This window comes from Eretmochelys imbricata, chromosome 8 (assembly GCF_965152235.1).
Source record: "Eretmochelys imbricata isolate rEreImb1 chromosome 8, rEreImb1.hap1, whole genome shotgun sequence".
NCBI classification, from domain to species: Eukaryota; Metazoa; Chordata; order Testudines; family Cheloniidae; genus Eretmochelys; species Eretmochelys imbricata.
This window is the reverse complement of record NC_135579.1, coordinates 56,097,928-56,113,089: the sequence shown is the minus strand read 5'-3', so window position 1 is coordinate 56,113,089 and position 15,162 is coordinate 56,097,928. Positions and strand designations below refer to the sequence as shown.

Sequence of the window (15,162 nt, the reverse complement as noted above, 5' to 3'; positions counted from 1 at the left end):
GTTTTTTGGAAAATCTAAAATTTTAAATCAATAATAAACTTAAATTCTTAACCAGTAGAACTTTAAAACACAAGAAAAGTCATATCTCCTAACCCCATATGACAATGACTTAAAACACAAAACACACATCACAAAAAAACCACTAAGTCCCTCACTCCTCCCAGTCCTAAACTCTGTGTGTGTGTGTGTGTGTGTGTGTGTGTGTACAAGCATGCATGTGTGTGCGCGCGCATTTTGAAATGCAGACCTGGAGGTAATACTACTTAAACAGAAGAAACATGATATACTATGCATCATATTACATAATCAAACTATCTATTCTATATTTTTAGAGTCACAATATAGCAAACATTTCTTAAGGGATATAATGCTTCCTAGCGAGAAAAGTTGCAAGTAACTATCCAAGGTATGGAGCAAGGCACTTAGAAATGTTTCCAGTATTGGTCTTAGATTTCTCTCTCATTCATATGCACACATGTGCGAGCTCACACTTTTCTTCAGAAATTCTTGCTGGGAAATTAAGAGATTTTCTCTTCATCTGTATTATTACACAAGCTTTAATTACATGATCACATATATAAATTGCAAGTTCCATTTTTCCCCAAACTTTTTGTTACGTGAACTTCGTAATTAAAGAAAAAAAACCTATGCACATGTCACATAAGTAAACATGGTTTTAGTAATCAAGTATTTAATTAACTTTTGGATGGCTACAGTAACCCCACCTGACGTTTATCGAGAACTGAAATTACACCTTCACCCATTTCTCCATAGGAATGGGCTGCTTGATTTTTGGTCTGAAGTTTAGAAGCCAGTTGAGTTTTCAATTTAACTTACTAGTAGACACCCATGTCTTTTTCACAGGATCTAATTTGGGAAATTTCTGTTGTAAATCTCAACAAACAGGCACAGAAAGTTTATTTTACCCTGAGATAGGTTACCGCAAACATTATGAAGAATTAATTCCAGTTTTAATAACTGTCTTTCCCCAGATGTTCTCCTTCCTGTAATCATATAATTATTTTACCGACTAATCCAAAATGTAAACAAGTTTGAACCTACCTTTTAAAAAAATATAAAGGACTAAAGAAAATAATGTTAAGTTAATCTATTTTCTTTAAGTTCACACACACAGCATAACAACCACATACCAAGTGGTATGCATTTTCCCCCCACCCCAAGTTCAGACTTTTTGTTTTGATGTTCAATATTGTGATCACTTGGAGTTGATGGGTAAATGGTGTTGGATATGCGGGGGGGGGGGGGGGGGAAGTAATTCAGAAGCCTCTGACAGATTTAAATACCTGTAATAAAAGGTTAAAAACAGAACAAGCCCTAAATTTACAGGGTATAATTTAATTCTGGTCTGCAACTTTCTATGTCCCTGAATTCTTTTCTCCACAATGCCCCTTACTGCAAGTTTGCAAACAATCAACACAAAGGCTAATCATTTCTAAATAGAACCTTTTATCTGATACTCTGCTTCCTGAAGCTTCTTAGAGGTATAAATATACTTATCACACAATTCTAAAAACTTTCCTCTTTTACGCAAGTGAAATTTATAAAGAGGTTTTAAAAAAAAGCCACTCCCTAAAGGCTATTACATACAGAAGTAACCATATGGAAAACTTCTATACATTTGAATATAAAAACAGTAACCCTTTTTTGTCATCTTTTAAAAATCTTACTATATAATTTAGTGGAGAATTTGATTGTTGCTTTAGATTTTAAAAACTTGGAAAATAATCCTGTAACACAGATTTTTACAGTAATTTCTATATAACCCTACTCAATTTCACCCCTATTCTTTTCAAAAGGGCCCTCCCATAAAGGAAAGGCTGAGACAGCTATTCTATTTAAAATGGAAAATAAAAAGCATGTCTGAAATTCAACCTAAAAACTAACCAAACACCCCCCACAACTTTGGGCACTGTTTTAGTATGAAAATAAACTTGTCATTCTTTAAATGGTCTTATTCTTGTTAAGGATATAGTTCTCAATGAACACTAAACAGATACTACTAGCTCTCTGGCAACCATGAAACTGCAAAACAGAAATAAAACCAGTACAGTGGTCTGAGAATAAAACTAATTACATTTTCTTGACTCTACTATTCTTGTATGAGTCCAACCCCCCCCCCCCAAAAAAAAAAAAAAAAAACGCCCAACATGTCCACATATATTACAGAAATCATCAAAAACAGGAGTTGGCCAAAATCAAACCCCCTTGATCTAAGTTTCATTTCTACATACACTATTATTTATTGACCATCTTTGGAGCAGTTTTCCTTTAAAAAAAATTCTATTGTTACAGTATTGTCACATCTATTAAATTTCCTGTACAAAAATCACCACCGCACCACATTACTTCGTTTGCTGCCAACATGTCTGGTCAGAGACTCTTTGTGGTGGCTGTACACAGCTTAGCACAATTGCGCCCTGATTTCTGGCCAGGGTTTACAACTACTACTACAACAACATTTTTATTGTAATAAACATTCTATTCAATTAAAATCCTTAATTAAAAATAATTAATTAAAAAAGGCAGACAATGAATATTCCTTGCCCGGCACCTTGTCCACCTCAGAGTTTAAAAGGCAGAAAGGACCAGCAGATCATCTAGTCTGACCTCCTACATATAGGACCCTACCAAATTCACCGCTATGAAAAACGCGTCACGGACCATGAAATCTCGTCTCCTCCCGTGAAATCTGGTCTTTTGTGTGCTTTTACCGTACACTACACAGATTTCAAGGGGGAAACCAGTGTTTCTCAAATTGGGGGTCCTGACCCAAAAGGGAATTGCCGACAATGCCATACCATGCCATGCCATCCTCACTTCTGCATTGCTGCTGGTGGAATTCAGCAATCATATGATTAGGCCCAAAAGATACCTTAGAAGATTAATTTTTCTAGCTGTTTTCATAGGTGAACAATCTTTATTACCTTGTGGAAGTAAAGAGGATACTCCGACAAAGCCATAACATTTCTGAATCTGCATTTTTAGTCATTCTGTGGTCTTAAACAAAGGGCTCGATCCTGCCACCATTAATAATCCATACATAAAGTCCAACTAATTTTATTAGCATCAGGGTCAAACATAGCTGTTTTTGACACCATTATTACAGCAGCATTATAGGTTTGCTAGAGTAGCCAATTGTTATGCTAGTTGTGATGCCAATCATGCCCCAAGTGTTTCTCTAAGGCTTTGTCTGTACTGAAATCAGGGCAGATTTCTAGTAACTGATGTAGCTATATTGGTACAAACTTTAAGGACAGGCAAGCACAGCCACAATTTGTGCACCAGAGCATATCCATGTTTGAAACCAGGGCTCCACCAATGCAGATTTCAGTTTACTTTGTCTACACTTAGGGTTTACACTGGTGTGCCTATCAGTGGCTGGTCAACAATTGCTGGAAGACAAGGCCCAAAATTATAGGGGAGGGGGAAAATTGCTCCAAGAGATCCAAATGGCTAACCATTTAAATGTCTGCAACAACTTCATGTTCATTTTTTTACTGACTGAGAAACACTCTTCCAAGTAAGTACAGGTATTAATCTCAGAATTAGTAAAGGAGAGAGATATCTGAGCACACAGTACATTACAGTTTAAAAAAAAGTTATGCACTCCGGTCTGCTAAAATACTTACCTACGAATCCCTGCAAGAATATTATTCACAGCTGCCATCAGTTTCTGCAGGCCTAAAAAAGCTTCTTCAAATGAAGAGATCTTTGCAGTGGTGGTAGTGATTATATTGTGATCCAGCTTCTGGAAAATTTCAGTACTAAGATGAGGGCAAAAACAAGAGAAAACATTCTATCAGAAGAAGGTCACTAAAAACAGACTTTTTTTGCCTTGTATCATGGGAAACAAGAAATGCATCACAAATACTATATTTTGATTACCATAGACAAACACATGCACATTGTCTCAAAAGGTCAAATACAAATGTCAGGTACATCAGTGTTGTCCAAAACACACACACAGGAGTACAAAGCTTTTATTTTGTTTGCATGCATTTATTTTAGATAAGGTGCTTAAACAGGTAACAGAAGCCACCAATTGAATTGTTTTGTAAGTTAAAAGGGTAGATTTCTGATCACTTATTGTTACTTTAATAAACAAATGTCACATTGACATAGGATGTTCCAGCTGAAGCTTTCAAAACACTTTACAAAATAATGAAGAGCCACATTCCTGTGAGTACGGAAAAGACCCTGGAGTGGGTATGCAAACTGCTAACTGAAGTGCTAGTCCCAGTTTCTAACCAGGAAGCTATTCTCACTATTTAATTTATAATTATTAGTCAACCACTCTATGGCGGAGACTTTAAATTGTCAAGAATTAGTCTTTAGCACGTTTTGTAAAGTTGAATAATAAGAGAAACTGTAATAGCACTCTACAAAACCCTTCCATAAATAAAAAAAATTTGACAAAATGAAACAATCCTTCTTTTTAATTTTTCTAAAAAATTTAACAGATATCTTTCCTTACAGAGTATCAAACATTTTAGCATAGAAGTAGGACCAGATTTCAGGGTTCATAACATGTTTTTAATGGCTGTGACTTTGGTAGGGCCCTCATATAAGTATAGCCTTGTATCCGTTTCTGAAACTTGGGGTCAAATTTTCATGTGGGTCTCAAAATGCAACTCCAAAATGTGCAGACACACACATTTTTGATTTGTGCAACTGGAGCAGCTACAGACGCCAGATATGGATTTTCAGATATCTTGTTTAAAAATTCAACCATTAATACACTTCTTTATAAACTGCAGAGACCAAGAACTTAGTAAGATTTAAAGAACAGTTGGTCATTTATATAGATAAATTATAATACCTAAGCCAAAAAAAAAATTGAAAGGGAAAGCCTCATGTCTGAGTTTAAGCCAATCTTTATTAGGGATTAGGAGGAGATCTTCCTGTAGAGCAGACTACCCCACATAAACCTATTGTCAGGTTCTTGCATCTTACTCTGAAGCATCTAGTGCTGGATAACGTCGAAGACAGTATACTTGGCTGATGGACCATGGCTCTGATTCAATATGGCAATTCCAATGTCATTACTAACACATTCAAAACTAGAATGTATGATTTTTTTCCCCCTAACCCATGTACATCACTAATAGGACAGCCTTGTAGGGAAAGGCAGACAGACAGTTTCCATAAATAAGTGTGTGTTTGTGGAAATCACACAAAACAACCAATAGCATGCAAAATCCCCCCAACCCTTTCAGCACTTTGTACCTGTACAGGTTTATTGTATTCCAAATGCTTTCAAGGACAGACCAGATTTCCTGATGTCTTTTATCTTGGGACAGCTGAGTGTTTGACAATGACTTGCTTTCCTCACACGTTTGCAGATGCAGCCTCACATCTTCCTTTTTCGAACCTGCAGTGTTTTCTGAAAGAGCTGTCAGGGCTTCTGATGATTTTTGTCCACTGTCTGACTGAACCTCATGAAATAGACAACCATACAGTGTTGGAAAACTAAAAAACCTACAAAGGAATTTTTTTTTTTTTAAATAATCAATGTATCTAAGGTACTGGTAGTTGTATGTCCTCCATCACCATAGCATCTGAGATCCTCACAATCTTTAAATGAGAGAACTCAAAATGTCCCTGTGAGGCAGGTCAGTCTTCTTATTCCTATTTTACAAATGGAGAACTGAAGCACAGAGAGGCTAAGTGACTTACCCGAAGTCACACAGGAAGTCTGTGGTGGAGTCTCCCAAATCCTAGGTTAATGTCCTAACCACTGAACTATCCATGTATAGTCAATCCATAGAAGACTCCAAAGCTGAATTTGCAAATTTTAACCCATGCCTTCCCCCCCAAACATAGCTCATTAATGCATAACAGAAGTGTTTCATTCTGTTTAATCTTCACTTAAAGATGTAAAGCACATGATTTTCACAGTAAAAGAATTTCAACACTCATTACAAACCAAGGACATGGAATTTCTTTCACACTAATGCCAGATACTCGACAAGTTATTCTGCAAAGCGAGGATTTGAGGGCATTTTACATATAAATTACTACATTAAAAACACCACAACAGGCTGTGGTGTGTACAAATATTGTCTTTGTCTGTAAAAATGGGGATACTGAGAAGAACTGAAATGATTTCAGTAAGGTCATCGTTACAGGGCTTTCCCTTCACCCTCTCCCCTGGTTCTTGTCATGCAGACAGAAAGCAGAAGACCAGAAGTCCGAAGTGCAGGCAATGCAATGTTTATTGGGGTTAGTTCCAAGCAAGCATATCCACAGCTCTACACGCCAGCAGAGTCTGTTTCTTAGCGTCCTCCTTCCCAAGCCGCAGAGCTTTGCCTGTGTCCCCGTTCCCCATTACCACCTCCTCTTTCTTAGCAGGCCCAAATATACCTGCAATGCATGCCCTCAGTCTCACCCCTTACAACTTATGTTCCGTTTTGGGGGGTGTCAAGGTTCCTTCCCCACTCTGAACTCTAGGGTACAGATGTGGGGACCTGCATGAAAACCTCCTAAGCTTACTTTTACCAGCTTAGGTTAAAACTTCCCCAAGGTATAAACTATTTTACCTTTTGCCCTTGGACTTTTGCTGCCACCACCGAACGTCTAACCGGTATTATTGTTAGGAAAGAGTCCGTTTGGAAACATCTTTCACCCCAAAAAATCCTCCCAAACGTTACCCCGCCCTTTTTGGGGAAGGTTTGATAAAAATCCTCACCAATTTGCACAGGTGACCACAGACCCAAACCCTTGGATCTTAAGAACAATGAAAAAGCATTTCGTTTCTTAAAAGAAGAATTTTAATAGAAGAAAAAGTAAAAAAGAATCACCCCTGTAAAATCAGGATGGTAAATACCTTCCAGGGTAATCAGATTCAAAACACAGAGAATCCCTCTAGGCAAAACCTTCAGTTACAAAAAAGACACAAAAAACAGGAATCTACATTCCATTCAGCATAGCTTATTTTTCTCAGCCATTTAAAGAAATCAGAATCTAACGCATATCTAGTTAGTAAGTAATCTAAGTTCTAAGACTCCATTCCTGTTCTATCCCCGGCAAAAGCATCACACAGACAGAGAGAGAGAAAGAGACTTTGTTTCTCCCCCCCCCCAGCTTTTGAAAGTATCTTGTCTCCTTATTGGTCATTTTGGTCAGGTACCAGCAAGGTTATCCTAGCTCCTTAACCCTTTACAGGTGAAAGGGTTTTTACTCTGGCTAGGAGGGATTTTAAAGGTGTTTACTGTTCCCTTTATATTTATGACAAGGGGGTTGTGGTCTGGAGTCTTTATCCCACCTCTTTTGGACCCCATGGGAGGGGTAAGGAGTGAGATTGTGTTCTGGCCAAGGCCAAGCTTTTATTTGGCTGGTAGTGTTTCTTATGCCTCCTCCCATCCCCATCCTAACTGGTTGCTTGACCTTGGCTTGAGAAAGGAGCCAGGCAGCCTTTCAGTGTATGCTCATATATTACACTTCCACCATACCCTGTAACACTTTAGCACTATCCCTCATCTTTTCTCATTGTAGTAAAAGCCCCATCTGGTTGTGGGAAATGCAACACAATGTCTTTGTTAATTGTTCTTCACTCTTATATCTTAGACTAATATGTGTATCAAAAAGTCAAACCCAAAATTTTATCTCAGGCTGATAAACAAACCTATATACTAACCAGTCATACTGAACCAGTGGCAAACCTAGGAATAAAAACCCTCTAGTTTTAGAGCAGGGCAATAAAAGTTAAAGATGACAAATTTAGCAGGGGAAAATAAACAAGCAAACAAAAAAACACCCAAGTGATCCATGGTATTGGGTTGTGTAATTCATGCAAGACTACCTTCAGATAACAATTTTGCAGACCGAGAAAGGAAAATGAGTTGCTCTAAAAGCAAAGTAAGGTCAGAAAAAACTCTTGCATCTACTCTATTTAATGAGCTTTAAATTTCTATAATGTTAATCATGCCTAACTTGAGTCCAACGATTTATTCATATACAGAGCATACTAGATAAGGGCTCAGGAAAAACTCATTACTGAAGAGAACTTTGGTAATCAATTATGTATTTGACAGGGAAAATAAAACAACTCATGCAGATACTAAGGCACTCCCATTCTGAAGTGTAGGAGACAGCAATTGCTGTTCCAATCAATTAGATTGCCTTTCCTCATTTTATACTGAATAACTAGCAGTGTCCGCCAAAAAATCTTCAGGTAGCAGCTTGATGACTACCTCTCAATAACCCAGTAGCAAAACAGAAATAAGGATCTAAGGAAAAACAGCTCATGTTGTAAAAATATACAAAAAACCAACAGCCTCTTTTTGATCTCCTTGGGACCCTGGCTAGGCTAACTGGCTCAAAGTTACTACTTCCCTATAATAATACGGCTTTTTGTTTTGTTTAAAAAAAACCTTTCCTCTGCCATGACCTATACATTATTTTTCATCCTTAGCACCAGAATAAGAATTACCATAGCTTTTAATTGGGCAGTCCAACAACCATCAAATATAATGTGTCATCTTTCTGCTTTCTTCCACCAATTTTTATACTTGAGTGGAAAGGGGAATTAGACATTCCGGATTTCTGAAGTGCACAAAATAGAAACTCCACAACTGAATCACAAACTGAGTTGTCAGGAGGAGGAGAGGGGCACCTCAACCTACACAGACATATTCACAAACCAAGTGAATCTTACAAGATCATTGTAATTAGAGAAAAAAAAGATTGGAATTGATGATTTAATAAATCACCTTCAAATGCAGGATAACAGTTATTAATTTGATATGATGTTCAATCTTTATCAAAAAGCAGCAGTATGCACTTGCTTTTCAGTCATTCACTTCCTTTTTGAGAGTTAATAGAAGCAAAATTCTGTCAAGGATATTTTTATAAACAAAAAGCCCTCACTTTTGTTATGGGGCCAGGGTTACATTTGGGACGCACCACTTATGACAATATCCTGTTAACCCCCACCTAGCACTGTTTACAATAATTTTTTTGTCATTATAACAAAGAACTAGAAAACCCTTAGTAAGTTTGTAGTGTCAATGATTGGTGACACTAAAATTTCAGTTAAGCCATAGTTTTAGTGTAAAAACTACGTACATTGACGTGCAGCTTACCTCTGCAAGCATCTGGAGCAGTTTAGTCACATAAGCAAAAGCCTGTGGAAGTACACCATCATAGTCTGACCTTGAGCTGAAAGCATGCAATAGCTTTTTAGATTCCTGGAGCAGGATGTTTGCTGTTATGTGGTCAACTGTCTTACCTGACATAAAAACATTAAGAAGAAACATGGGAAATCAGTTTTAGAGAAGTAGGCTAGTTTGGTGTTAAAATGCACAAACAGTAAAGGAAAAAGCTAACAGTTCCAAACTGAAACCAAGTATAATCACCATCAGTTCTATCATTTCAAAAAGGTATTACAATTTATTGTATGAATTAAACATTCTAGGATATCCGTACATATAAAAATAAGTGTGTGTTATTATGTAAGATTATCAAACAAAAAAGGATCTGAAAATTCTATTGACATAAATGGTATAAGATCAGGTGCTATTGTCTTCTGAGGGTTTAATGCCTGTAGTCAAAGTCCAACAGTAAGCCTAAAAAATAGTTTCAATGTGCTAGCACATCACTAAACTTAAAGTCTTCTCTAGAACACAAACTCTGATGCACTTTACAAACTCTCCTCAATTCAAGGGGCTGAAAGATTCTAAAGTGCTCCCAAGCTCCACTAGATACAGAATTCTGGCTGGAACAGGAAGCTATGTCACACATGCTTGCAATTTTGTTTTTGTGGGTAAAATGAGAGCATGGAGGGAGAGAAGATCATCCTCATCAAATGTTGATCAGGAATAAACCTTGTGTGCCTATGTTAAAAAAATGTAAGAATAAAAATCTAGAACACTGCTGTTTAATGAAAAACAAAAACACATTTAAAGACTCATCTACGTTGTTTATTTCAGCCAGTATATGAAATATCTTGGATACAAACCATGAGCATTAAAAACAAACAAATAGTTTCAGGAAGGAACATAACAAGCAGTGTGTAAGAATAAGACTTTTCATTTTGGATCAAATCACCCTCCATTCAGGATCTGGCATAGGCTCATTAGACATGTCATTGTGAGATAATCTGCTCATAACCTGTGCTAGCACACCTTCTTGTAGACCATATCCCAGCATAACTATGGTTACAAGTACTGAATGGAAAACTACTGCCAATTCATAAAAGCACTGACACTTTCATAACTAAATGCAAGACTCATGTCTTTGACTTAGCTTTCCATCAGTAAGTTCTTCAGAGACACAGCACACCTACACAAATGCCTATAAACTAAACTAATGAAGCTGTTTTTCTTACAAACCAGGAAGGAAGATTTCAAATAGAAATAACAAATACTTGGAGGTACTTGAGAACTCTGGTAACCAAAGCTATATAAGTTTCTTAGATTTGTTGTTCCACTTTTTGGTAGCACGCACATGAAGATGTAATATTTGAAGCGAATCCTATAAATGACTAATTTCAGTCGTGCCTGTTCAAATTTGTTAAAAACAGGAAAAGAGCAGCAGACTATCAAAATATTTAATTAAGGCTGCCAAACAGTCTCAAGAGACAGTTAGCTTTTTTGTAGCTTCTTCAATAAGTGGTAGTGAATCCTTGCCCCATTTGAAGGCCCATGTCTGGGCAGATTTGAGGGTTATGCAGATTCTTCTTTTTGTTTTACTGACAAAGTGTTGTATCATGGATCTTTGGGCTAAAGTTACAAAACACTTGCAAGCACCAAACTCCAATTTTTGCCACACATCTGGAACAACCATCACATTGTGTGAAAGACAAGAAGGAAGACTACTTCTCCAGGGTATAGTCTCCCTTGAATAATCCACGTAACTCCCATTATTCTTGAATTAAAAAGGAGAAAAAATAAACCCTTTAAATATATACTATATGTATATTTTCATAATGCACACTTAAGACTCCTGTGATTAGAGGGCTTGACCTCAGGGGAGAGAGGTTTATGTTTAGAAGTTTATTACTAAAAAGGAGTCACATAAGATTCTTACCTTTACAAAGATGTTCATGCAGGCATTCAATGGTTGCAAGTAAGCTTCTGGGCACAATATAGCCAAATACGGCCATCCAGTGTTTTTTAAAGCACTGCAGTAAGCTTGCTAGGGTCCATGGGGGCTTCAGATACAGTACCTAAAAGTGAAAAGTTTAAAACTTCACAACCATACAACTTTATCAATGTACATTTCTCAATTGTGCTACTCTTTAATACCAATTGTACATGCTGAAGAAACATCCAAAGCATTCTCAGAAACAAAAGATCAGGTGGATTTTTCCTGGTAAAGCGATTGTATATTACATGACAAATCATAGCCTTGTTCAATTTAGTTTTACTCAGGAGATGTCTCTTACACAGGTACAGACCCTTCTTAAAAGCATTCCAATTAGCATATGTGCACTGCTGTGACTAGGACTATTGAGAGTTTTATGAGGCATTTCTGTGAAGGACATTCTATTTGTACAACACTCAAGATGTACAAGCTCAAACAAGAAGTGTTTGTTCTAGTAACTTGATAGCCCTCAGAGTTCATCTTGTGCAGATAATTATAAAAGTAAAGTAATTAACCATTCCTGCTAGATGAAAATGTTAATTGGAAGACACACAGAGCTAAACAACTGTATTGAGAGTCTTCTGGCTATATAGTCAGAATATTTTAGTTCTACTCCCAACTCTGTCACAGACTTCCTGTGTGAAATTTGACAAGACAGATAATCTTTGTGCCTCAGTTTCCCCACCTGAAGGTGAAGGTAGTACTATTTCCCCTTCTCTGGAGGTTTTGGAAAACTTAATGTTTGTGAAGTGCTTTGAGCTCTTGGATACTATGGAACACGGGTACAGCTTGCTCAGGAAGGACAGGCAGAGGAAAAAAGGGAGGAGGAGGTGTTGCCTTACATAATAAATGTATACACTTGGACTGAGGTTGAGATGGAAATAGGAGACAGACTTGTTGGAAGTCTCTGGGTAAGGATAAAAGGGGTAAAAAACAAGGGTGATGCCATAATAGGGATCTACTACAGACCACCTAACCAGGAAGAAGAGGTGGATGAGGCTTTTTTAAAGCAACTAAACAAAATCATCCAAAGCACTGTACTTGGTGGTGATAGGGAACTTCAGCTACCCAGACATATGTTGGGAAAATAACACAGCAAGGCACAGACTACCCAACAAGTTCTTGGAATGTATTGACACAATTTTTTTATTTCAGAAGGTGGAGACAGCTACAAGGGTAGAGGCTGTTCTATATTTGATTTTGACAAATAGGGAGGAACAGGTTGAGACTTTGAAAGTGAAAGACAGTATGAGTGAAAGTGATCCTGAAATGATACAATTCATGATTATAAGGAATGGTAGGAGAATAAAGACAATGGATTTCAAGAAGGCAGACTTTAGCAAACTCAGGGAGGAGGTAGGTAAGATCCCATGGGAAGCAAGTCTAAGGGAAAAAACAACTGAAGACACTTGGCAGTTTTTCAAAGAGACATTATTAAGGGCACAAGAGCAAACTATCCCACTGTGTAGGAAAGATAGGAAGTGGGACAAGAGACCACCCTGGCTTAACCAGGAGATTGTCAATGATCTAATAATCAAAAACATCCTACAAAAAGTGGAAAACTAGGTCAAATTACAAAGGATGAATATCAGAAATTAACACAAGCCTGTAGGGACAAAATTAGAAAGGCCACAGCACAAAACGAGATCAAACTAGCTAGAGACATAAAGGGAAACAAGAAAACAAACATTCTACAAATATATTAGAAGCCAGATGACGACCAAGGACAGGGTAGGCCCGTTATTCAATGAGGGGAGGAAAAACAACAACAGAAAACATGGAAATGGCAGCGGTGCTTAATGACTTCTTTGTTTTTGGTTTTCACCAAGAAGGTTGGTGGTGATTAGACATCTAACATAGTGAATGTCAGTGAAAATGAGGTAGAATCAGAGGCTGAAATAGGAAAAGAACAAGTTAAAAATTACTTAGACAAGTTAGATATCTTCAAGTCAGCAGGGCCTGATAAAATGCATCCTAGAATACTCAAGAAGCTGACTGAGGCGGTATCTGAGCCATTAGCGATTATCTTTGAAATGTCATGGAAGACGGGAGAGATTCGAGAAGACTGGAAAAGGACAAATATAGTGCCCATCTATAAAAAGCGAAATAAGGACAACCTACAAAATTACAGATCAGTCAGCTTAACTTCTGTACCTGGAAAGATAATGGAGCAAATAATTAATCAATTTGCAAACATCTATATGATAATAAGGTGATAAGTGACAATCAGCATGGATTTGTCAAGAACAAATCGCGTCAAACCAACCTGATACTTTCTTTGACAGGGTAACAAGCCTTGTGGGTCGGGGGAAAGCAGTAGATGTGGTATATCTTAACTTTACTGAAGCTTTTGATACGGTCTCTCATGACCATCTCATAAACAAACAAGGTAAATGCAACCCAGATGGAGCTACTATAAGGTGGGTGCAAAACTGGCTGGAAAACCATTCCCAGAGAGTAGTTATCAGTGGTTCAGAGTCATGCTGGAAGGGCATAACGAGTGGGATCCCGTAGGGATCAGTTCTGGGTCCGGTTCTGTTCAATATCTTCATCAATGATTTAGATAATGGTAGAGAGAGTACACTTACAAAGTTTGCAGACAATACCAAGCTGGGCAGGGTTGCAAGTGGTTTAGAGGATAGGATTAAAATTCAGAATGATCTGGACAAAATGGAAAAATGGTCTGAAGTAAATAGGATGAAATTCAATAAGGACAAATGCAAAGTACTCTACTGAGAAAGGAACAATCAGTTCCACATACAAAATGGGAAATGACTGCCTAGGAAGGAGTACTGCGGAAAGGGCTCTGGGGGTCATAGTGGACCATAAGCTAAATATGAGCCAACAGTGTGACACTGTTGCAAAAAAAAAAAAAAAAAAAAAAAAAACCACACACCACGCAAGCAGACATCATTCTGGGATGTATTAGCAGGTAGCAGGAGTGTTGTAAGCAAGACACTAGAAGTTATTCTTCCGCTCTACTCTGTGCTGATTAGGCCTCAACTGGAGTATTGTGTTCAGTTCTGGGCACCACATTTCAGGAAAGATGTGGACAAATCTGAGAAAGTCCAGAGAAGAGCAACAAAAAAGATTTAAAAAAGTCTAGAAAACATGACCTATGACGGAAGATTAAACAAACCCAATTTTTTTCAGTCTGGAAGAGAGAGAACTGAGAAAGGACATAACAGTTTTCAAGTACATTAAAAGGTTGTTACAAGGAGGAGGGAGAAAAACTGTTCTTCTTAAAATCACGGATGACAGCACAAGAAGCAATGGGTTTAAATTGCAGCAAGGGAGGTTTAGGCTGGACATTAGGAAAAACTTCCTAACTGTCAGGGTGGCTAAGCACTGGAATGAATTGCCTAGGGAGGTTGTGGAATCTCCATCATGGGGGATTTTTAAGAGCAGGTTAGACAAACACCTGTCAGAAATGGTCTAGATAATACTTAGTCCTGCCTTGAGTGCAGGAGACTGGACTAGGTGACCTCTCTAGGTCCCTTCCAGTCCTATAATTCTAAGTTACAGAAGTCCAAAGTTACTGTTAATAAAATATGCATTTTGAAAATTCACATTGAACAACCAGACAGCACATAAATTACTATTAAATGTAATGTTACACAAACATTACTAGTCAAACAATCATCCCAATATCAAATACATAATGAAATTTAACAATACTCTATGTGAGTGGATGGCTTACAGGATTGGAAATGGGAAGCACGAATCTTCACTTCTAGGTCATTTGTTCAAATTCCCATCAGGTTAGTAGTGACTAAGTTATCAGATGGCCAGTGTAAAGTGAATTACTGCTCTTAGCCTAATACATGTTAGAGAGGTGTCCACATCACAAGAACACCAAAAGGCAAACTCTCAAAAGAGGTGAAGTACAAAATGAGTTTGGAGACTGAATTTCCCTAGGTTGGACTGAGCTACACTAGCAGAGCAGTTGCAGGAGGTGGCAATGGGAGGGAGAAATGCTTCTATTGATAGTGCCTGTGATGTAACTGTCCTATAGTTGTTTTTTTTAAATAAATTAAAAAAAAAAAAAGAGACTTC

The 15,162-nt window shown here is 37.6% G+C and overlaps 1 protein-coding gene across 4 annotated transcripts in view; it reads right to left on the bottom strand.

Moving 5' to 3' along the window:
- Nucleotides 1-15,162, bottom strand: part of SWT1 (SWT1 RNA endoribonuclease homolog) — a 157,409-nt gene that overhangs the window by 107,142 nt on the left and 35,105 nt on the right. For 3 of the 4 annotated variants that reach the window (XM_077823960.1, XM_077823957.1, XM_077823958.1), the window contains exons 13-16: nt 11,050-11,188; nt 9,105-9,250; nt 5,248-5,456; nt 3,651-3,785 (exon numbers count right to left, since the gene is read on the bottom strand). In XM_077823960.1, the coding sequence (XP_077680086.1) occupies nt 3,651-3,785; nt 5,248-5,456; nt 9,105-9,250; nt 11,050-11,188 (629 nt within the window). The remainder of the gene's footprint in view (nt 1-3,650; nt 3,786-5,247; nt 5,457-9,104; nt 9,251-11,049; nt 11,189-15,162) is intronic. The other variant, XM_077823959.1, reaches the window with a different exon arrangement.